Source organism: Drosophila gunungcola (assembly GCF_025200985.1).
Source record: "Drosophila gunungcola strain Sukarami chromosome 2R unlocalized genomic scaffold, Dgunungcola_SK_2 000004F, whole genome shotgun sequence".
Lineage (NCBI taxonomy): Eukaryota > Metazoa > Arthropoda > Insecta > Diptera > Drosophilidae > Drosophila > Drosophila gunungcola.
In genome coordinates this window covers 3,642,116-3,664,484 of record NW_026453167.1, presented here as the reverse complement: position 1 = coordinate 3,664,484, position 22,369 = coordinate 3,642,116, and the positions used below count along the sequence as shown (strand labels likewise).

The 22,369-nt window shown below is 43.3% G+C and overlaps 7 protein-coding genes across 7 annotated transcripts; 3 read left to right on the top strand and 4 right to left on the bottom strand.

Moving 5' to 3' along the window:
• The first annotated feature begins 267 nt into the window (after positions 1 to 267).
• On the top strand, positions 268 to 2,128 carry LOC128254413 (cytochrome P450 6a9-like). The gene is given in 3 exon segments (XM_052983512.1): positions 268 to 943; positions 945 to 1,410; positions 1,468 to 2,128. Coding segments are annotated over 3 exon segments (1,488 nt in total). The 5' UTR covers positions 268 to 340; the 3' UTR covers positions 1,887 to 2,128.
• A 224-nt stretch (positions 2,129 to 2,352) lies between these two features.
• LOC128254412 (probable cytochrome P450 6a19) lies at positions 2,353 to 4,389 on the bottom strand. Its single transcript, XM_052983511.1, has 2 exons — positions 3,039 to 4,389; positions 2,353 to 2,990 (listed from the first exon to the last, which is right to left on the bottom strand). The coding sequence occupies exons 1-2, from the start codon at positions 4,123 to 4,125 to the stop codon at positions 2,569 to 2,571; spliced, it is 1,509 nt and encodes a 502-aa protein (XP_052839471.1). The 5' UTR covers positions 4,126 to 4,389; the 3' UTR covers positions 2,353 to 2,568.
• Positions 4,390 to 4,886: 497 nt separating this feature from the next.
• Positions 4,887 to 9,248, bottom strand: LOC128254019 (uncharacterized). Its single transcript, XM_052982784.1, is given in 5 exon segments — positions 4,887 to 5,461; positions 5,524 to 5,713; positions 5,715 to 6,672; positions 7,176 to 7,608; positions 7,982 to 9,248. Coding segments are annotated over 5 exon segments (3,069 nt in total). The 5' UTR covers positions 9,048 to 9,248; the 3' UTR covers positions 4,887 to 5,039.
• A 683-nt stretch (positions 9,249 to 9,931) lies between these two features.
• Positions 9,932 to 11,106, top strand: LOC128254414 (endonuclease G, mitochondrial). The gene has a single exon (XM_052983513.1). The coding sequence runs from the start codon at positions 10,047 to 10,049 to the stop codon at positions 10,977 to 10,979; it is 933 nt and encodes a 310-aa protein (XP_052839473.1). The 5' UTR covers positions 9,932 to 10,046; the 3' UTR covers positions 10,980 to 11,106.
• On the bottom strand, positions 10,994 to 13,886 carry LOC128254408 (T-complex protein 1 subunit epsilon). The gene is made up of 3 exons (XM_052983506.1): positions 13,658 to 13,886; positions 11,803 to 12,784; positions 10,994 to 11,743 (listed from the first exon to the last, which is right to left on the bottom strand). Exons 1-3 carry the CDS (start codon positions 13,763 to 13,765, stop codon positions 11,205 to 11,207), a joined length of 1,629 nt encoding a protein of 542 aa, XP_052839466.1. The 5' UTR covers positions 13,766 to 13,886; the 3' UTR covers positions 10,994 to 11,204.
• Positions 13,887 to 17,406: 3,520 nt separating this feature from the next.
• LOC128254415 (ornithine decarboxylase antizyme) lies at positions 17,407 to 22,160 on the top strand. The gene is given in 4 exon segments (XM_052983514.1): positions 17,407 to 17,712; positions 20,557 to 20,713; positions 20,715 to 20,766; positions 20,828 to 22,160. Coding segments are annotated over 4 exon segments (792 nt in total). The 5' UTR covers positions 17,407 to 17,659; the 3' UTR covers positions 21,358 to 22,160.
• Positions 18,525 to 19,919, bottom strand: LOC128254418 (small nuclear ribonucleoprotein Sm D3). The gene is made up of 2 exons (XM_052983521.1): positions 19,499 to 19,919; positions 18,525 to 18,805 (listed from the first exon to the last, which is right to left on the bottom strand). Exons 1-2 carry the CDS (start codon positions 19,815 to 19,817, stop codon positions 18,669 to 18,671), a joined length of 456 nt encoding a protein of 151 aa, XP_052839481.1. The 5' UTR covers positions 19,818 to 19,919; the 3' UTR covers positions 18,525 to 18,668.
• Positions 22,161 to 22,369: the final 209 nt, after the last annotated feature.

The following is a 22,369-nucleotide window of genomic DNA, read 5'->3' as shown; positions in this document are numbered from 1 at the left end:
TCATAGCGTCATTTTTCATAGTCGGTGAGGGAATTGGTTTAATTTTTTTTCTTTGAGGTAGGCTTAAATAGTATGCTTAATTCTTTTGAAATCTTAACAAAAAGTTTAGATAAGAGCAATCTCTCGAAAAGAGAAATGCTCAGTTAATAAAGTTGTAAAGAGAGCACATGCTATACAAATCGAATAGAACAAATCTAATAGATAATAATCTATTTCGTTCTCTAGCTTTTCAGCTAGCTTGAGAAGCTTTTTGCATTCAGTAGGTTTTTGAAGCTGAACTAGACTGCGTTGGCTGCCATTTTCGCCGGTTGTTCAATTTGTTCACATCCAGGCTGATGTCATGGGTGTTTTCATTTATGTATTGACGGCCGTCGTAGTGCTGGTGGGATATCTAGGATTGAAATGGCGTCGTGCCCTGCAGTACTGGCAAAATCTGGGCATTCCCTGCGAGGAGCCCCACATCCTGATGGGAAGTCTGTCGGGAGTGCAAACTAGTCGCTCCTTCTGCGATGTCTGGATGGAATACTACAATAAGTTCCGTGGAAGCGGGCCCTTCGCGGGCTTCTATTGGTTCCAAAGACCCGGTATCCTGGTACTGGACACTTCGCTGGCCAAACTCATATTGATCAAGGAGTTCAATAAGTTCACGGACCGCGGTTTCTATCACAGCACAGAGGACGATCCCTTGTCGGGACAACTGTTCCTGCTGGATGGCCAGAAGTGGAAGTCCATGAGGAGCAAGTTGTCAACCACGTTTACGTCGGGAAATATGAACTACATGTTTCCCACCGTGGTGAAGGTGGGCCATGAGTTCATCGCAGTGTTTGGACAGACCATGGAAAAGTCCCCTATTGTGGAGGTTAAGGATATCCTAGCCCGGTTTACCCCTGATGTGATTGGCACCTGTGCCTTTGGCATCGAATGCAGTAGTCTCAAGGATCCATCCGGATGCGGAATTCCGGGTGATGGGACGTCGAGCCGTCTTCGAGCAGCGCCATGGAACCATAGGAATTGTCGTTATCAATTGCTTTCAGAACTTGGCCCGCAGGCTCCACATGAAAATAACCATTGAGGATGCGGAACACTTTTTCCTGCGCATTGTCAGGGAGACGGTTTTTTTCAGGGAGCAGAACAATATCCGTCGGAATGATTTCATGGATCAGCTTATCGATTTGAAAAACAGTGTTAGCTTGACAATTTTGGAAATGGCCGCCCAAGCGTTTGTGTTTTTCGGAGCTGGCTTTGAAACCTCATCGACCACCATGGGATTTGCTCTGTACAAACTGGCCCAACATCAGGACATTCAGGATCGGGTAAGGATAGAGTGCCAGGAGGTGATTGCCAATTGCAATGGAGAGTTAACCTACGAAAGCATGAAGGATCTGGTCTATCTGGACCAAGTAATATCGGGTGGGTTGTTTGGTTATTTATTCCTTATTTACCATACTCACCTTTCATGTCTTTCAGAAACTCTTCGCCTGTACACAGTTCTGCCCGTCTTGAATAGAGAATGCCTGGAGGACTTTGTGGTTCCCGATAATCCCAAATATGTTATCAAAAAGGGCATGCCCGTCCTGATTCCTGCCGGAGCCATGCACCGCGATGAGAACCTGTATCCCAACCCAAATACCTTTGATCCTGACAATTTCTCCGCCGATCGCGTCCAGGAACGCGATTCCATGGAGTGGCTCCCCTTTGGCGAAGGTCCCAGGAACTGCATTGGAATGCGCTTTGGCCAAATGCAAGCCCGTGTCGGACTGGCTTTCCTAATCAATGAGTTTAAGTTCTCCTTGTGCGACCAGACCACAATCCCCATGGTATACAGCAAAAAAACATTCCTTTTAACAATTGATACTGGTATTTTCCTGAAAGTTGATCGCGTTTAATTGTTTTCGTGTATAATCATTGTTTAAATAGTCGACTTGTCAACGATTGTTGCGACGGAATATAATAATTTTTATTTCGTCGTTACAAATTATGACTAACCGCAAGAAAATTATTTTGGATAACTTCTAATCTAATCATTATCAATACTTAACAACTAACATACAGATAAGCCAAAATACTTTGTTAAACGTATGCTAGTTTATGTGTGGTATCGTGAAAGAGCTTGTTAATAGTTTTTTAAGACCAATAATAAATAGTAGACTTTTCTTGCTTTTTGAAAAACAAATAACATATATGTTTTTATTTATTTGGTTCATAGGGCGTGCTATACATTTTCTTTTAAACAATTTTAAATACAAATATTGGTTTCCAAAAATTATTGGATCGACATAAAACTAAACAAAATAAAATCATTAACCATTTTTTGGGTATACCGTTCAAAAATCACTTACAATAAAAATGTTTTTTATTACATTCCAGAACCTCTCGAAACCTTTAATAACCTTTAATAAAATGGAGTACAATATATACAATATTTTAATAAAAAACCATATTCTAACAAAGTTTATAGAACAAAATTCATAGAAATATTACAAAAACCTTTTACAACAAATTTGTTCAGTTTAAACACATTTTCTCAAACAACGTTCTTAAAAAAAAAGTAACATTTTAAAATCTTTTTTACACTATCTTGCTGACATTAAGGTTGATGCCGCCTTCGGAGCTCAACAGAAGATTCTTGATTTTGTACTTCACTGGCACTGACGTCTTCGTGGGGTGCAATTCAAACTTAAAATGGTGGACTAGCAGGGCCAATCCGACGACGACCTGCATCCGTCCGAATCGAAGACCTATACAATTCCGTGGACCATCCCCAAATGGCAGGAAAGAGCATGGGGGTCGCTTCCTCACCTGCTCCACATCGAAGCGCTCGGGGATGAACTTTTCGGGCTCCGGGTAGAACTCAGGATCATGGTGGATGCCCAAAGTGGACACCAGAACTCCCGTGCCGGGCTCAATGAAATATTTTGGACTGCTGTGCACATAGGGTTTAGTTGCAATCCGCACCAAATGACCCACAACAGGATATTTTCGCAGGGTTTCTAGGGAGGGATTGTATCATTAAGAGTTAAAATAAGTTATATACCCACCATCGGTGACCTTTTCCAGATACGTCAGCTCTCGCATGCTGTCGTAGTTTAGTTGCCCATCATGCCTCGCCAGCACATTGTCCACTTCCAGCCTCAGTTTATCCTGGACATCCTGATTGCTGGCCAGTTCATAGAGGGCAAATCCCATGGTTGTGGAGCTCGTTTCGAAGCCAGCCAGGAAAAATGAATATACTTGGGCAGCAACCTCATTGAAGGTGAGGCCATCTTGCTTATCGCCACTATCGTATTTCAATTTCATATCGATCAGCAAGTCCATAAAGTCGTTCCGAGTTACATTGTTCTTCACCCTATAATCTATGGTGTCCCTTACAATATTCATGTAGAATGACTGTACCGACGGCAGCAGCATCTCGATGCCCAACTTGACGGCCAAGTTGGGTGCTCCGAAGACGAGGAGGTCCACCAGACAGCCATGTCGACGTTCCCTCAACGCCGTCTCACCCATTTTCACAAATTCCGCCTTGGGATCCCGCAAACTATTGCACTCCAGGCCAAAGGCACAGATGCCAATTACGTCGGCAGTGAAGCGAGCCATCATATCGGCGACTTCTATGGTCTGCGGAGAGCTCGAGATCTGCTCATCGATCACCTGGATTAGTTCATGGGCCACGCCCAAAACGGCTGGGAACATGTTCTTCATTTTAACAGGCGTAAAGGCCGGAGTTAGCTTGTGGCGCAGATTTCTCCACTTTTGACCCTCGATAGTGGTTAGATTGTTGGTCAGCGGATCATCCCTTTCGTTGTGATAGACTCCGCGATCGTGGAACTTGTTAAAGTCCGTAACCAGTACGGTTTTCACAAAATCAATGTCGGTGATCACAATATACTTCATTGCATAAGCGTAGAAGCCGACGAAAGGTCCGTCCGTCTTGTTCTTGAATTTCAAATAGGTTCGCTTGAGAATGTGGGCCAACGGCATCGTCCGCCATAATTCGCCGATGTTGCCCAGTGGAATGTTGGGCGGATCATGGGGAATACCTCGGCGCTTCCAGTAGGTGTAGTTTTGGAGCACCCACCAAACAGCGAGGGTAAGAGCGCCCACCAGCAAACCAAGCAGAATAGCCATTATAGAACACTGGAGTGGTGGGCTTAAAACACGTGGCTTCGATCACAAAAAGTAGCTTTGGATTATCCTATTGGCCATCGCTCTTTGCTAGATCTAAACACGAAAGTTTAACAGATCACTTCTAAAAAAAAGCTTCTTAGGAGAGGTTTAGACTATGTTAATAGGAGCAATAGTCCAAATGCAACCGAACGCCAATAAGTTTTAAAGTATTCAAGAGTATTATAAGTTCAAGTTTCTTTGAACTGTGCTCTTTCTCTCTAAAAGTAACAAATAATTAATATTGATTGTATAATGTCATTTTGAGATCCTCTCCACATTGAGATTTATTCCATTTTCGGCTGAAACTTTACCCAAAGAGAACAGGTGCTCCGTAAAGCGCTCCGACTTAAATTTGTCCGGTTCTGAAAGTATTTTAGTATCTTAGTGAATGCCCCCTAGAGCTGGGATTACAGCGAATATGCCCTTTGCAGTAAAGTACTTGGAAACTTTAGCTAAAAAGTTTGACTCGGTCATTTCGTTAGGTGTGCGTAAACGGCATACCTGCAATGTGTTTCTAATTGGAGAGGTACTTTGAGTACTTTTTAAGTGTTAAGTTCTTGTAGTACCTATTAGCTAAGTTTACACAATAATACTCAATACGCACAACCTTCTTAAGACACAGTAATAGCGTCATTCTCGTTCCCTTTCTGCTCTAAACTAAAGTAATATACGTTTTACTACGACAATTATTAGAAAAAAGGATCATAATTGTACACTGAAAATTATATTTTATTACTTTTTAAGTCTCGCAGAGCGTTTAACAACTTTGTACAGAATTATGCATTGCAGCGAATAAGTTCTGTTTAGCTTTAGTTTATAGTACAACGGAATCGTATTTTCAGAAATGAAAACAATTATTAATCTTATTAAAAATCTCACTTGGAAAGCTTCTCGACTTTGAGGTGGATACCATTCTCAGCTGATATTAAAATGTTCTTCACGACTATCTTCATGGGTATTTGTGTCTCCGGGGCCACACTAAACTTATAGCCCCTGATCAGATAGGCCAATCCCACACAGGTCTGCATTAGTCCAAATCTCAAACCAATGCAGTTCCGGGGACCTTCACCAAATGGAAGCCAGGTGCACGACGGTCTATCAGCGATTGCCTCGTCGGTGAAGCGTTCTGGCTTGAATTTATCCGGTTCGGGATAGATTTCCGGATCATAGTGAATGCCCAGAGCTGGGACCACAACGATTGTACCCTTGGCAATGAAATACTTGGGGTCCTCCGGTGAAAAGTCGGTCTCGGTCATTCTCGTAAGGTGCGCCAGCACGGGATACTTTCGAAGGGTTTCTGTAAGCAAAAGCAATAGTCAATTTTTACTTAAGAACATAGTTACATCTTAGAAAACTCACCCATGACGACCTGCTCCAGATACTTCATTTCCTTGATTCCCTCGTATGTGAACTCGTTGTTGTACTTGTCCAGAACATTGTTGATCTCCTCTCTGAGTCTATCCTGGACATCATGATTGCGGGCCAGCTCGTAAAGAGCAAATCCCATGGTCGTAGAGCTCGTCTCGAACCCAGCCACAAAGAAGATAAAATGCCTGGGCAAGGAGCTCGTTGAACGTAAGCCCATCTTCGGAGTTGCCAGCCTGCTCATTCTTGTACATTTCAATCAGGCTGTCCATAAAGTCATTCCGCTTCTCGTTGGTCTTCAATCTGTGGTCAATGGTTTTCCTTACGATTGCGGTGTAGAAGTCCTCCGCCTCCTGGATGTTCAGTTTTAGGCGCAAACGTCGCGATAGCTTGGGAAAGCCGAATAGAAATATATCTAGCATATTTCCATAACGATGTTCGGTGATCGCCCGTTTGCCAATTGTCACAAATTCCGCCTTGGGATCGTGCAAACTATTGCAATTCAGACCAAAGGCGCAGTTACCTATTACATCGGCGGTATAACGTGCCACCAGATCCACAACCTCTAGAACTGGAGTTTCACCCAAAGTAGCTTTGTCACTGAAGACCTTATCCATTTCCTCTCCAACTTTCACCACTATAGGGAACATGTGTTTCATTTTGCCGGACGTAAAAGTGGGTGTCAACTTGTGCCTCAAATGCCGCCACTTCTGACCTTCAATGCTGAACAAAGTGGCCGATAGCGGATCATCGATCTCGTTGTAGAAAATACCCCGATTCTCGAAGTGATTAAAGTCCTTGATCATCACTCTCTTGACCAGTTCCAAATCGGTCACCACAGCAGTTCGTGTGAAAAAGAAATAGAAGCCAGCAAATGGGTAATCCGAACCCTTGTATTTGAAGTAGTAGTCCCGAAAGATATGGGCAATGTGTCGTTTAGTGGGCCAGTCCTTGATGTTTCCGTAAAGTGGGTGTGGCACATCGTGGGGAATGCCCCTCCTCTGCCAATATCCATGACGTCGTCGCGCGAAAAATAAAAGCAACGACACCAAAAGCGCGACTAGCGAAAGTAACAGCGACATTTCTGGTTCACGTTCCGCTCTAAACTGAGTTTCCATTGGGATGATATGACGTATATAAGCACTTTTTTATCTCTTTCGCCAAGCTCGCGTATGAATTCTCCTGATAAAATCGTAAACATTTGTTCCTCAAGAGAAGCGCAAAGCACCGTTTCTCTTTAAGCGAAACTCTTAAATAATTTGTTCTGAAATGACACAATCCGTAACAAGTTTCTTATTTTTTATATTGGTCAAACAAACTGGTGCTTTTCAATCTTCTTATTTATTATTATTATTTTTCACTCTTCTCAAGAACTGTTATTTATTGTAGAAGAAAATAAAAGTTATTAAATATGCCACTGCCTGGTGAAATGCTTATGCCAAATACCTATTCTGTTACGCATTTCTTTCTGATAATGCCAGTGACGACAAAAGCGAAATAATCAAATGTCTGACCCCCAAAACCCCACATAGATTTCATATAATAAAGAATTGCCTGCAGCCATAATCAATGCTACATTTACCCTTGTAGATTGATAAAAAATGTGTTATAATATGTAAATAATAAGCAAAACTAAAATGAATCCCTATCTCCGCAGTTGGCTTAGTTCTTGGACTTTCAAGTAGATACCATTGGCGGGGCACAGGAGAACATTGGACTTGACGAACTCGATTTTGGGGTCAGTTCGCGGACAGACGCTGAAGTGAAAGCTCCTGAGCAGGTTGACCAGCCCAATGGTCGTCTGCATCTTGCCGAACCTCATGCCAATGCAATTGCGGGGTCCATCACCGAAGGGCAGCCACGAGGCGGTGGGGCGCTGGGCCAGTTGATCGGCCAGGAACCGCTCCGGTATAAACTTGTGGGGCTCTGGATACAAGGCCGGATCGTAATGGATCCCGTAGACCGGAATCAGCACCATCTGGCCGGGCTCAATGTAGAAGCGACGGTCACCCTTGGCGGCATATAAATGCCTGGATATCCGAGTGAGCTGGGGTAGAATGGGATATTTCCGGAGGGTTTCTGGAATGTAAATAGATTTAACACTATTTAAATAATAGAATAGGTAAAAAAAAAACCTAAGATATCAAATAGATAAACATAAGTCGACATTTATATGGCTTAAAATCTTTTTGATACGTGACAAAAATCACAATAATATAATTTAATTTATAGGCAAACAAAGTATTATGATATTTTTTGATCAATCAGAACATTAATTTCAACATTTCTGTAAAAAAATATTAAAACAAAAGCCTGATTGCATTAACGGATAATAATTTAAAAAATCGTGCTCCTTACTCCTTACTTCTTAGCACACAAATACTTAGCACTAAAAAAATGATGTAAATGTATCAGCTGTTAAATCTATGATTATTGTTAAAATGAAACCCACCTGCAATGACCAGTTCCATGTAGCGCAGCTCCTGCATGGATTCGTAGGTGAATTCCCCCTGATGCAGTTTCAGTGCGTCGTCGATTTCCTGGCGCAGCTTCTCCTGAATTTCCGGCTGTTTGGCCAGCTCGTACAGGGCGAATCCCAAGGTGGAAGCGGAGGTGTCAAAGCCGGCGACAAAGAATATAAAAGCCTGGGCGGCCATTTCCTCGATGGTGAGCTCACCCCTCTGCTTCATTTCGAGCAGCAGGTTCATGAAGTCGCTCCTCACGATGCCCTGCTCCTCCCTTTGCTTCACAGTCTCCCGGACGATGCCCACATAGAAATCCGTAATGTCCTGATGGATCTGCCGCATGCGCAGCAGGCGGGCCAGAGCGGGAAAGCTCTCGATGAAACCATCGACCAGTTTGCAGTGTCGACGCTCGGAAAAGGCTCTTCGGCCCATTATGGCGAACTCCGCCTCGGGATTCCGGAGGCCATTGCACTCCACGCCGAAGGCACAACGTCCTATGACATCGGAGGTATAGCGGGCCATCAAATCACTGATCTCAAGGATGCCGCACATGGCGTTATCGGCCAGTTCGCGGCACACCTGAGCCAATTCCACGCCCACTTCGCAAACCGTGGGAAACATGTACTTCATCTTGGCGGAACTGAAGGTGGGCGACATCTTCTGGCGCAGGGGTCGCCACTTGGGTCCATCGATCCGGAATAGATGACCGGTCAGCGGATCATCCCGCTCATTGTGGTACATCCCACGATCCTCAAAGTTGGCGAAATCACGTATGAGTATATGCTTGGCCAGCTCCAAATCCGTGATGAGCACCACGGGTCGTAGCATCATAGAAAAACCCGCAAACGGTGATCCATTGTTCCGGAACTTCTCGTACAGCGGCGTAACAATATCGATGAAGTGCTTCGATTTCCGGAAACCCTCCATATTGCCCACGGGAAACCGACCCGGGACATTGCCAATGCCCCTCCTGCTCCAATAGCTCAATCGCGTGCGCACAAACCAAAAGCCCACTGCCAGGGCGATCAACAGAAGAGCCACCACATCCAGCATCCTCTCCACACGCGTTTCACTTTCAACTGAATACTGCCTCTGGCCGAGATTCGCTTCCAATCAGCTCCAGTTCCGAGTTCCAATGTAAACAAGTCCGGACAGATAACCTCGTCAAATAAAACCTCGGTAGAATGAAACGAAATGGAATCGACAAAGCTCGGCTTCCAAAGCTTTGAGCTGCGATTGAAGATATAGCAAAAGCGAATAAAGTGGGGGGGGGGGGAGACGAAGTGCACTAAAACCGTCTTGATCTTGACTCATATGTTGGGAAATGTGCATATACGATAGCTTAATACAACAACAATCACTTAAAATAATTATTGCACTATTTTATAACATATCTAACGGTTCAAAAGATCGCTTTCAGGTTTTTACCACCAACCAAACCATTGAGCTTATACTTGAAAAGGTTAAAACAGTTTTAAAATCTATAACTTTCTAAGCCAATTCCACTGACAAATTTTGAATGTAATAACAATTTTGGAAGTTACAAAAAAATAACAAAACACAAATATGATGGAGGAGAAACGAAAAACAAATTTACCCCGATTTTTTAGTGTTTTCCGAAGTCGAATGTACGAAAATCTATAAGCAACTGCTTAAATAGTTCTAAAACGTTAACGAAAGATATCTAGAATCATAACTTGGCAATAGACAGAATAAATAAATAACCATTTATTGTACAACAGCAGGACATTAATAATGCCTTCCAAAGCTTGTGGTAGAATTAGCTATTAACCTGTTTTAAAATATAATTTTTTAAATGTATACTTTATTAAGTTAACATTTATGTTACCATTATAAAAAATTTTCAAAACCTGTTATCGACATTTGTTTCAAATGTATAGTTTCAGTACGTTTCTAGCATATTTTCAAAATTTGAAAAACAGCACAAGTTTTTTCTGAAAGCTGAAACCTGGTCACACTAAAGTACCTGAATTGTGCAATAGCGGTCGTTATCTGGTGGTTTTGACCAGATTTATAAATTAAACCGTAGAAATGAGCGGGCGACGAGTGGGCAGCCTACTAGCCCTGGGATCTACCGCCCTGGGCGCCTTTTACCTGGGTACCCACGTGGAACGGCAACGAGGAAACGATGAATCCACCAATAGCCTTCTCCGCCTGCCGGGATTACCCACTTTTGGAACCGTTTCGGCGGCCAGCTTGATTCCCGCCCAGGAGGCCAATGTCAGCCTGGCGGCGACTCCCTCACGGATCGGCCAGATCATGAAGTACGGCTTTCCGGGACTGGATCACGTGCGATCCCACTCGGACTACGTGCTGTCCTATGATCGGCGGAATCGAGTGCCCCACTGGGTGTTCGAGCACCTCACGGCGGAGTCGGTGGCCAAGAACGATGCGGTGGACCGGGCCAAATGTGATTTCCGGCAGGACGAGAGCATCCACCCGTTCTTCAGGTCGCAGAACACGGATTACCGGCGATCTGGTTACGATCGCGGGCACATGGCCGCCGCCGGCAATCATCGACTCCACCAGAAGCACTGCGACGAGACCTTCTACCTGTCCAACATGGCGCCACAGGTGGGCCAGGGATTCAATCGGGATGCGTGGAACACCCTGGAGGCGCACGTGCGCAAGCTGACGAAGAGCCACTCCAATGTGTACGTCTGCACGGGTCCACTGTATCTGCCGCACAAGGAGGACGATGGCAAGACCTACGTGAAGTACGAGGTCATCGGGGCCAACACGGTGGCAGTGCCCACCCACTTTTACAAGGTCATTGTCAGCGAATCCCCGGACCACAAGCTCCACATGGAGTCCTATGTGATGCCCAACCAGGTGATCAGCAACGACACCCCCATCAGTGTGTTCCAGGTGCCGCCCGAGAGCGTGGAACGCTCGGCAGGATTGCTCTTCTTCGACCAAATCAATCGCAAACAACTGGCCACCATCAACGGCAAGAAAGTCTAGTCAGTCTAGTTGGCTTAGTTTGGTTTTAGTGTGTATTTGACCAGGGATAGCCCCTTTGTGTAATGTAATTTTCTTCTTTTCCAAAGAACTTGTGGATTAATAAAAGTAAACAATTAATACAGATGTACATAGAGATGAGGGCGGTGTTCGTGAAGAGATAGCCAAGCGATAGGGGGGGATGTGAATCTAAAACTGGATCTGATGTGAGGTGTTTTAGTGGGGTCGTTACATGCCACCTTCGTTCTTGGAGCGCACGTCGTCGATCTTGAGTATCATCTTGACGAGCTGCGTGGAGAGCAGGATCTGCTGCTTCTTCGAGTGCAGCGACTCCACCACATTGTGGCTCTTCATGTCCGAATCACCCGACAGCATGCAGTCCACGCCCAGGCTGGGCTTCTTCTCGGCCACCTGGCTGGCCTTCAGCTCCGACAGCGTCTCGATGGGATGCAGGCCGCTGTTCTCGGCCAGGGCCAACGGAATGCTCTCCAGGGCCACGGAGAAGGCGCGGAAGGCGTACTGCTCCAGGGTGGACAGCTGGTCGGCCTCCTTGGCCACCGCCAGTGAGCAACTGATCTCAGCGGCTCCGCCGCCATAGACAATGCGCGAGTCCTTGACCAGCGAACGCACCACGCAGATGGCGTCATGGATGGAGCGCTTGGCCTCGGCAATGATCATGGCGTTGCCGCCGCGCAAGAAGATGGTAACGGCCTTGGAGTTCTTGCACTCCTCGATGACCAGCATCTTGTCCTTGGACGTGCCAAAGGCTGAAAAGAGAAAATTTCAATTAATAAAGGCCACTGGGTTGCTAGAAACCAATACATACACATCTCCCGGACGAGACCGGCATAACCCAGTTTCTCGGCTGTGAGCTCCTCGAAGCGCGGCACGATGCGTCCCCCGGTGGCGATGGCAATCAGCTCGATCTCCGGTCCGCCGACCCAGCGCACGGCGGGCAACTCCTGCTGCAGCAATAGGTGGTTGGCCTCGTCGTCGAAGCCCCACTGGCAGATGGCCAGGGTGGCGCCGGCGTCCTTCACCTGCTTGACCATCTGCGTGAACTTCTCCTGCTCGTACTCGCGCAGCGCCCTGTAATCCTCCGCGGAGGTCACGTCGAGCTTATGCTTGGTCTTCGGCTTCGGGGGCTCGAACGGGCAGGTGAGGATGGCCAGCTTGACGTTCTTCAGCTCCTTGGGCATCTGCGAGTGACTGAGGGTCTTGTCCACAATGACGCCCTTCACCAGCATCGAGTCCTCCATGCGACCGCCAACCTTGGTCTCGATCTTAATCAGCTCGAAGTTCACGTCCTTCTTCTCGATGTCGGCCACATTCAGCACGGCATCCACAGCCATCTCGGCCATCTGACGGTGGCACTTGTTCACGATCTTGCTGCCCAGGGTGGTCATGGCAATCTGGATCAGGGGTTCCTTGTTCTTCGGATCCACCGGGAAGGGCTTGGCGATCGCGTCCAGCTGCTTGATGGCGCACTGGGCGGCCAGCTCGAAGCCATCGGCGATGCGAATGGGATGGATGCCCCTGTCGATCAGTCCCTCGGCCTGCTCCAGCAGAGCTCCGGCCAGGACCACAACGCCGGTGGTTCCGTCGCCGATCTCGTCGTCCTGCGACTGCGACAGCTGCACCATCAGCTTGGCGATCTCGTGGTCAACCTCCATCAGCTTCATGATGGTGGCGCCGTCGTTGGTCACCGTCACATCGCCGTCGGGGCTCACCATGATCTTGTCCAGACCCTTGGGACCCAGCGAGGTCTTCAGAGTGGATGCGATTTGGCGGGCAGCCATAATGTGCGTCTGTCAGGGGAAAGCAGAAATAATTAGTAAGATATAGTCTTTTTAATTTTTATTGAAAGAAGTTTTAAATTAATTCATATCTCTTTGCTTAATCCAATTAATAAGTTAATGTCCCTAGATCCTATTACAATATCATGCTAATAACTCCGTAGAACTTATTGCTATAAATAAACAACGCTTTGATATTGTGTTTTATGTGTAAGCTTTGTATTTAATTTTACTTGACTAATAAATGTAATATTTTTTAAGATAACTAAATAAACACAGCTCAAAAAGCCATTTTGTAAATCTGTTCCATAAGAATCTTTACAGTTTAGACAACCGCAGATGGTTTTATCCTATAGATGTATTGGGATGCCACCAACTAATAGTAACAATTTAATGATTTGTTGCTTTTGAACAGAGATAAAAAAGTTCATAATAAGGCACCAAAGCTACAGAAAGAAAACTGGCTCTGTCAGGGTATTTCTATTGTACTTCCTTCAATATCCAAACTTTTCACAGTGCGCGTGACTCAGCCGGCAATGAAAGAAAAACATCTGGGCGGCGTTTTAACCTCAAAATCTGCCAGACAGTTTCGTTTTTGCAAATTCTTTGTTTATCAATGCAAGTGAAGTGTAAATTAATGTTTAAAGGTCCGCCTCACTCTTCAGGTGGGATATAATCAGCATATTCGCTTAAGTTACCCACTGTCTCCCCTTTCCAAACCGGCTTCATAGAACATCTGGAATGTTCCACTGACGATGCGTCATTCTCGGGGCTCTTTTATGGAAACTGCCTTCAAAGTAGGCCTCTTTCCCGGGAAGCTCCTCAATTTAAGCTCCTCCAGGATGCGGAATCCCCAGCTGGGATCAGGCAAATCATTTAATTTACCTTTATGGCATCTGTTCCTGTGATGCGCTTCTGGCGCTCCTGATCGCGCAGGATGATGAAAGGCCGACCATATTCGTCGAACGCGAACGTTCCGGGAAAGGCGCTCATGGTTTTCGAGTTAAAAGGCTGACGGATTCGCACGTTTTTCCAAGATTTATTTCCCGATTTATTTTGCCTAGCTCCAACGGACGAACGAACGACTGAACCTAAATTACACCAAACGCGTTTCGGCTAGAGCTGGAAGACAAAACGATTAATATCGATACATATTAATTTTATTTTTTAATATTAAGGATAGCATAGGGGTACTCCCTTAAATATTCATTTTAAATTAACTGTTAACATTTAAGTGTTTTATTTTAAACTTTTCTATTAAAAAGAAGAAGTACAACAAGCCGATGATCATATGCCGTTTAAGGTGCTAACATTAGTAATGTTAAATTTATGTGGATTTTGTATTACATTTTAAATCTTTCTTTTGCATATGCGAACAGTTTTAAAATAACCTACATATTTTAAAAAAATTTCATTTGCGTTGTTTTTTTAATTATAATTCTTTTACAGGGGCTCACCTAGATACTTATACCTAGTTACATACCTAGGTAAATATTGTTGAATACCTTATACGCTATCAAGATAAAAAAATTTAGGGCTACAATTTAACTTTTGTAAGTAATAATTATTATTTATCTCAAAGAACAAACTGTGTTCCTAAACTAGTTGTTTTGGTTTTAAAATATATGAACGTTTTACATAACCTAGATACTTAAGATGTGCATCTTTTACCTTATCAAATACTTATTTTCAAAAATATTCCTTACCTTGTTCCAAATAAAATTTGTATTTTTTTAATTAGAACATTGTTATTTAAAAAAAATATATAGAAATTTGGGATAGAAATATCGATATCAATTAGTGTGACCAAACGTAAGCAATCAAAAATCTTCTGAAAGGCCCCGCAGCAAAAGCTATAAAAGGAAAGGCACGGTGGTATATTTGTCAGTTTTATACTAAATTTCGACACAATCACTTCATAAATAGCTGGGAGGTTTGCACCCCACAAAAAGCCAGTTTCAACACAAAAGTCAAACTTCGTTCGATTCGATTTATTCTCAGTGCGTTAAGTTGCAACCATTAAAAGTGAAAATGCCTTCCAATATGAATAATAAACTGTAAGTTAATGGTTTCCTTTGGATGCCATATACAAAGAGAAAAAAAGTGCAAAGTCGATTTTGTAGTGAAAAGAAAGAAAAGAAAAAAAATTAAATAGTGCGAGGGAGTCCACGACCCCTTTCCAATTGGTGGCAAGTAGGTTTGGTTGTAATGGTTTGTAGTGCAATAGTTTTAGTGTAACCTGCTAATATATCGTGTAACGGTGTTGGTTTATTTTCTCACGTACACACACACACCTAGCCTGGTGCAGCTGTGTGGGTTGGTATGTTTTTTTTGTAAAATCATCTGTGACGCACACAGAGGCAAAAACAAAAGGAACGGCGACTGAAATAAATGGAAATTGTGGCCATGTTTGTGTGCTGGCACTTTTCGTAAGTAAAGTAAATAATTGATTTCAGCTGAAGCTGTGAAATTAAATTTTTTACTTTATTTTATTGTGATTTATTTATTTACTGTTTTTGTGTTCCGTTCAAGATGGCTGCCCGCAGGGTTGCCGTTCTGTCGTCGCCACTTTGATACTTTTGTTGATTGTAAACACAAATTAATAATAATACTGCATCCGCTTTCTATAATCGCTTTAACAACTCATTTGTTTGCAGGTCTTGTTTATTAATTAATTAGCTGAAAAGACACATCATGTTTGCGCATCTGGCAACGCCGTACCCTCATTTATTTACAGGTTGACCCCCCTTCCAATTGGAGGATCCCCAAACATGTCTGTGTGCGTGTGTTTCTCTTTTCTTTGTTTACTGTTTCGCCTTCTTATTGGAATTGACATTTGGGAGCTGCATTTTGGCGAAAAACGGGACTTCTTACCAAGCTCTTTATTTCCCCTTGTTTCCAGAAACTTGGTCATTCGTTATGTCATATAAACAACAAACACATACACACAAAAGAGTAATTGCTGTAAACAAGGGAAAATTCCACTCGCCATTGCAGTTTGCTTTGTTTTTGTTTTTGTGTGGCAAGTGAGATAAAGTGGTGAGGAAGAGAGAGATGGCTGTATGTATGTATGTATATACAGCAATATTGGGTCATCGGCTCTTTTCTAGCAGCTTCTTTCGTCTTCCATCCCTCCCGCTATCTCGCTTTTATCTTATCTTTTCAAACCACATGAGATCGTATCCCTTATCGCACCTATTGTTCTGGTACTACCATATAATTTCCAGTGCTTGCTTTATGACATCTTGCTTTGCCTTTGTCTGAAATCATCTTAGTTGTTTGTCTAGAACAGTTTTTTTACGGCTGTTTTCCCTGTCGAAAGATTGTACCCTGATCCCCTAATATTTGTCCAAGCAGAACGTTAACTTTTGATGTTGATTACACAAGCGCACCAATTACGTCGTCTTATCACCTAGTTTTTATCTAGATCAAATCTAGTTGGAGTACTATCTATATGGCTTAATTTTCTTTGTTTCTCTTAACTTGTGTTCCATCGCGCACAGGGGGAAAAAAAGCTGAACACCAAGGCTGATTATATAAAAACTCGTCTTTAGGACTCGACGGCATTACTCAGTATCGATGACACGTGATTCGGTGCTGAAAGATTAGCAAAAATACGGTACACGTTTTCGTGGTAAAGAAAATTACATTTATACAGTTGGGGTCACTAAAATATAACCTTCAAAACATTACCGAGCATACAACTGATTTAATTTTTTTTTTACCGCTTCTGTAGAATGACATTAAAACTTCCAATTAATTACTACACGTACTCAAATTGGTTTTATTGAAGAAATTTGACTTCAATTTAAAAATGGGCTCTTTCAGTGTCAATTGAATCTAGGCATAAAGCCATAACTTGGTTTATTGGTCAAGATAAAGACAACCCTAATTGTTAAGACTGTTCAAAATTTTTGTTTATAGATTTTTAAATAAACTGCTCATTAAAACAAGTTAATATCAATCAAGTTTGTTGTAAACGCACCTCTGGTGTTTGTAGACAAGTATCAAGTATTCATATACTTTTACTCATGCATAATACAGGCTATACAGGCAGCGCGTCATGTTAACTGTACCCCTTTGTTCCCTCTTTAAACCCTCTTCGTATTTCTGTAGAGTTTTGTTTATGGCAGTTATCGCCCATATTGATTAGCCATTATTTTTTTTCGTCAGTTTGCCTACAAAAAAATGACAGGCACGTGCAGCCAAAAATAAATATAGCCATGTTTTTAGACTTGACTAAAACGGCGCACTAAAGTCATTTCACTCAGACTTTTTATATATTAATTTTTCCGATATATTAATAGCGAAAGCGCTCTCTCTGTATATTTTGTTTGTCCATTGCGACTTTGTAAATAAAATGGTGAGCTTGCCGGCATTTTTGCTGGTAGGTTTTTGCGCCTTATTTGTTTAGCGATTCACCACAAATTTTGCGAGGCAGAAGGGGCTCCATTTGACCTTGGTCTTTGTTGTGAGTCAGCCCCCCCGCCCAATTCAGATCCATATCTGACCGACCGACTGTACCCGTTTGAATATCTCTCGACTACTATGTAGGTACTAGGGTATATGTACATATATCTCGTGGGGCCTCCTAGTCGCTGCTACTTAATCACATAAATGATGCCGCCACCGTTTGGATGTCGTCAGTCGCCAGACAAACGCCCAAAGCACAGCACCTCACAGATCGCCGAGAAATCCATCCCCACTGCGGAGAGAGGCAGGAAAGCAGGCCAGATTACAGAACTTTTCGATGTGAATTCCAAGCCCCGTCGAAGGACCGAAAGCAACGCAACCTGTGATAGATAAAGAACGCAAACGAAGAGACAGATAGTAAACTGCAGCTGTGATAAATCCAAATCTCCACCCGACTAAATATTTAACTTGGCAATGACGACATCCAGTGATATGGTGGCGCAGCCAGAGAGCCAGCACATCGAAGGGTACGTTCGCAGAGCCCACTTACTTGTTGATTGATTGGGAAAGCATTTTCAATTGCCCTGCACGTGCCATCAATTCCGGTGCAATAATACTGCCTGCCATTCCCATAAATTGCATCCATTAAGCTATATTTTATTTGCATTCATCTGGTCATCTGGTCGCTGTTCCCATTAAGAAGAGGCCTCTATTTCGCTCAATTCACATAGCGCTGCCAAGTGCGCAGTTTGTTGATTTAATTGGCTCGGCAGAAAGGAAACAACAAAATGCCTGGCATATTTCGCACGAACTCTCTGCCGGCAAACAATTCAAATATAGCGTATATAGTATAGGTATCCGTATGTTTTGTGCCGTCCTCATTGTATGTCTGATTAACACCTAAACGAATCCAAATCGAAATCTGAATGCGAATACGTGAATAAAGAGAGCTGTCCGTCGACAGTCCACGAATCCATTAAACACTGTCATGGAATTGCTCTCTTTGTATAATATTCGACGCTGCGCTATGAGACTAACCCCAACTAAAACCCAGTTTGTCTGGCCTAACCTGTCCGTTGTCCTGTCTGTCGAGGTGTTTTCTCAATCCCAAAGGACTTCCCACGAATAGTGAAATGAAGAGAGCTATCCGTCGACAGTCAAGTTAAAACTGATTGTAATACTGTCATGGAATTGCTCTCTTTGTATAACATTCGAAAGGCGACGATATCAAGACAGTGTGCTTAACTAGTTTAAAGCAAAACTTGTAAGCGTCCTCTGGTTATGGTGTTTAATCCTTCCCCGCCTTTCAGCTGACGTTCTAGAAAGCAAACAGGCTGCGTTTTCAAAATCAAGTTTCTTTTGTATTCTTGGCTTTCATGCCTGGTAAATACTTTACAAAAAATCTGGAGAAGTTCAACCCGCCCGCTAATAATATAGTGCCCGCAACTTAGAGATTAGAAATGCCTTGTTGAGGTGTCGGTTCCTAAAGGCCGCCGCGTCCCCGTCCGCCGGTGGGTCCTCCTTGCCAGGCTCCGCGTCCGCCGCTGCCGCCCGGAGCTCCTGGCGGTCCGCCACTGCCTCTTCCTCCGCCCGGCGGCCCGCCTCTTCCTCTGCCACGTGCTGTAAGGAGATTTCATTATTAGTATAACGGGTTGGAAGCATATATTTACTACAAGTCTGTCTTTAAAAATAAAATAATTTGTTTAATTACAAACTGTTTGAAAATTGGATAACTATTTTTTTTTTATTCTGGGGAAACTATCCGGGATTAAATGTTTGCGATAAAAAAATGTCCAAATAAAACTATCTAAGAACATTTCTACATTTACACAGTTTATAATTATTTTCATAAATATAATATTTTTTTAGTACTTTGTATGTGATTTGTGATGATATTGTGACTAGGCTTATCCAGCATTTAAATTTGTAGCTTCTTGAAATGAATATTACTGGCTTGTCATATCTCATTCCTTTTAAATATCTAATAGAGATTAAACGACAGTTTCTTTCAAAATGTTCGTTAAGTTCATGTTCTGTCCTTGTAGACATGATAGTTAGCCTTCTGAAGGATACAATACATCCAGTAAAAAATTAATCCTGGATATGTAATCCTTAAATATTTCTCTAAAATGTGCGTAAACCTTTCAATTAATATTCTTTTCGTTAATTAAATTATTGGACTAAGCAGTGCTCATGAGAAAGTGCCTATAGCAATGCTGGAGAACCTTCTAGAGGGTATAAAACACTATATATATAATTTCATTAAAAAGACAGTCTTGTAGGAATACATGTTAGCAAAAGTGCCCGACTCACCCTGTGCGCGCAGAATGGCCGCCTTGCCCCTTCCCGCCGTCCCGCCTAGTCCCTTGCCCGTCTGCTTCTTGAACATCGGGGCATTCTTCAGCATGTCGGGCAGTATGAGGAATCGGATCTTGGAGCCCCGGATATAGACGTTCTCCAGGTTGGCGGTGCGTCCGTCCCGGTAGGTGACCGTGATTTGGGTCATCTGGCAGTTCATGTTGTCCTCCGCCTCGATGAGTTTGCCCCGGTAAACCTCGCCGGTAATCGTCTCGCAAGTGATTATGTGGCCCTCGGCCTCGTGCAGCACTTTAATGGGTACTCCAATCGACATGGTTGCTGGGTTTTATCCTGGTTTTCACTTAGATACAATAGATTTTTCACTGTTTTCCCCGACACCGCTAATATCTTTCTGCGTTTTTCTTTGCACAAACGTTTATGCCGAGTGTCTGTCTGTGTGTGTGTGAGTGGTGTGTTCGCTTTGACAGCTGCCATCCGCCATCTTGTGGTGAAATTGCCGCGTGAGCGCAGGGTTGCTTGCACCGCGTGACTATCGGTGGGGGTGTATATCGGTTCTTCCGATAAGGCGCGCTTATCTTAACGCTTCAAAATCAACACCAGCAATGTGGTACGTCATAAAAGCGAATTAATTTAATTTTCCATGCTCGGCTGATAAGGGTTTTGTTCTGCCTTCGTGGCCAACAGTTTGTTAGCAGCTATTGCGACGTTCAGTTACTTATTGAGTTTTACTCTGCATCATGTTTTGGTAAATTATTATTTACGACTGGGGTTTCGAGAATTCTTTTTGGAAAGCTTTGCATTACAATGATTTGGCTGATATTATTCGAAAAAATTGAGATTAATCTTAAAGATTAAAAATTATTTGATAACTTTGAAAACTATTTTAAATTTGATTTTCAACAATAAACCCGGCCGACTCAAGTACCTATACAGAAAAGTGTATATTAGAAATCGTTTTAAAGTAGGAAATAGATAGGCACTACAAAATCGATCAGGCACATACTGGGTAAATATAGATTCCATAATAAACAAACCATTCTTCCATCCCACAGCGACCCAGTGTTTAGTAGTGGCTTCGTTAGAAGAGAGTTTAATGACAGCGGTATTGCCGATGGCAAGCTCCGCACCATCTCGACTTCGTCTTGCGCCACGACCATGTCATCGGATTCCTACCGCATCTCTCTCGGCGTAGGGCCTCTGTGGTGGTCCTGATGTCCCTGTCCACCACAGAACAGATCACGATAGGGCATCGCTCTTAACGGGTGAGTACTATAGTTGGTATACCAAGTATAATGATTATTAAATATTCTTGTTTATTTGCAGGCTACAGCCGTAAGTCTTCGGTCGACTCGGCTGGTGGCAGCCTGTACGAGGGCAGCTCCGGGGCGTCGTCGTTGTCGTCCTCCCAGTCGGATTGCTCCGACTTGGAGTCGCAGCCCGACATCCATTCGCTGTGCTCGAACGATGACTGCCAGGAAGTGCTGCGCCAGATCTTGCAGCACGACCAGCCGGTGCAGATCACCATCAAGCTGCATGTGACCGAGGACCAGTACACCAATTGGAACACGATTTTGAATCCCGTCAACAACATTCTGTATGTCGCTCTACCAAAGGACCTGCCGCCGGCCGGCTCCAAGCAGACCTTCATCTCGCTGCTGGAGTTCGCCGAGGACAAGCTGGAGGTGGACGGCATCGTGATGGTCATGCCCAAGGATCAGCCGGAGCGGGCTCGCCTCATCGAGGCGTTCCTCTTCATGGGCTTCGAGCCGTTGTCCAGGAAGGCACCGCAGGCACCTCCGGCCGCCATCAACGACAACGAGAACCACTACTTCCTCTACAGCATCGAGGAGTAGTTCGATGACAAGGGGACGATTTTCGCCAACACAAAACGAAAGAAGAAGAACTTAATCAGCAACAAACCTATATCCAGTCCGTAGTTTCAGCAAATAGCTCTATTAGCTCACCTTAGATCCAATGACATATTGAACCCCCAATGTGTTCAATGAGAAGCAAATCAACCTTTTTAAATCTTCGCGTTTACGTAGTCGAAAATCGTTTTGAAATTGTCTCCGGGGAGCGGCTTCATTTTTTGGTAGTTCTTCAATTATGGCCAGCCACGTTAAGAGCCTGATCGCAAATTACTATATTAAACTATAATCGAAAAAAAATACGAAAGAAAATGTAAAAAAAAGTATAAAACTAGAAAATGTCAACAAAAAAAATGTATTAATCCTAAGTTTATTCGTGAATCAATAATTTGTATTTATGTTTTCGCTTTTGTTGTAATCACTATATTTCTTTTCATGTATTTTCAATATTTTATACAATTAAGCTTATATATTATGTATGGTAATCCCAATTTGTTCACACTAGAAAATATTATATATATTTTTATTCACTTTTTGTACGCCTAAAGCGATAAAAACGGGAAGGAAGAAAGTTGGAGGAGGATTGAAAGGGAACACACATATGCATAAAAGCTAATTCACATACGCCAGCAAAAAATCCATATACACACAATATCCAATATTAATAAACTTATTAATCAATAGATTCCACACCACGCAAGCAAACGAGAGCAACTCTTTTATTTATTCCACTTAAATGTATGATTTTATTGATTCCAATAATAAAACATATGACTTAACAAAATTAATGATGTGTCGACCCGATTATTAAAAGTATTCTGTTTATGACGTCCAGTGGCAGTGCGCACTGTTATTGTTTCCAAATATCTCGAGTGGAACACGGCCGAGACTCATGATTAAATTTATAGTCAAGATCGCCCTTCTTCCCTTCCTCTTTTTTCCAGATAAGAGAAAATTTCCGATTCTTCGTCGTTGGAGTGTTTTGTGCTCTACTGCT

What these genes read in the sequence shown, in the direction of transcription:
- LOC128254412 (XM_052983511.1), bottom strand. Translation starts at nt 4,125, where the DNA reads ATGGCTATTCTGCTTGGTTTGCTGGTGGGCGCTCTTACCCTCGCTGTT. An exon ending in TCTGGAAAAGGTCACCGATG is followed by an intron (nt 2,991 to 3,038) that starts GTGGGTATATAA and finishes ATCCCTCCCTAG; the next exon opens with AAACCCTGCGAAAATATCCT.
- LOC128254414 (XM_052983513.1), top strand. Translation starts at nt 10,047, where the DNA reads ATGAGCGGGCGACGAGTGGGCAGCCTACTAGCCCTGGGATCTACCGCC.
- LOC128254408 (XM_052983506.1), bottom strand. Translation starts at nt 13,765, where the DNA reads ATGAGCGCCTTTCCCGGAACGTTCGCGTTCGACGAATATGGTCGGCCT. An exon ending in CAGGAACAGATGCCATAAAG is followed by an intron (nt 12,785 to 13,657) that starts GTAAATTAAATG and finishes TTCCCCTGACAG; the next exon opens with ACGCACATTATGGCTGCCCG. An exon ending in CGGTCTCGTCCGGGAGATGT is followed by an intron (nt 11,744 to 11,802) that starts GTATGTATTGGT and finishes TTCTCTTTTCAG; the next exon opens with CCTTTGGCACGTCCAAGGAC.
- LOC128254418 (XM_052983521.1), bottom strand. Translation starts at nt 19,817, where the DNA reads ATGTCGATTGGAGTACCCATTAAAGTGCTGCACGAGGCCGAGGGCCAC. An exon ending in GGCCATTCTGCGCGCACAGG is followed by an intron (nt 18,806 to 19,498) that starts GTGAGTCGGGCA and finishes ATCTCCTTACAG; the next exon opens with CACGTGGCAGAGGAAGAGGC.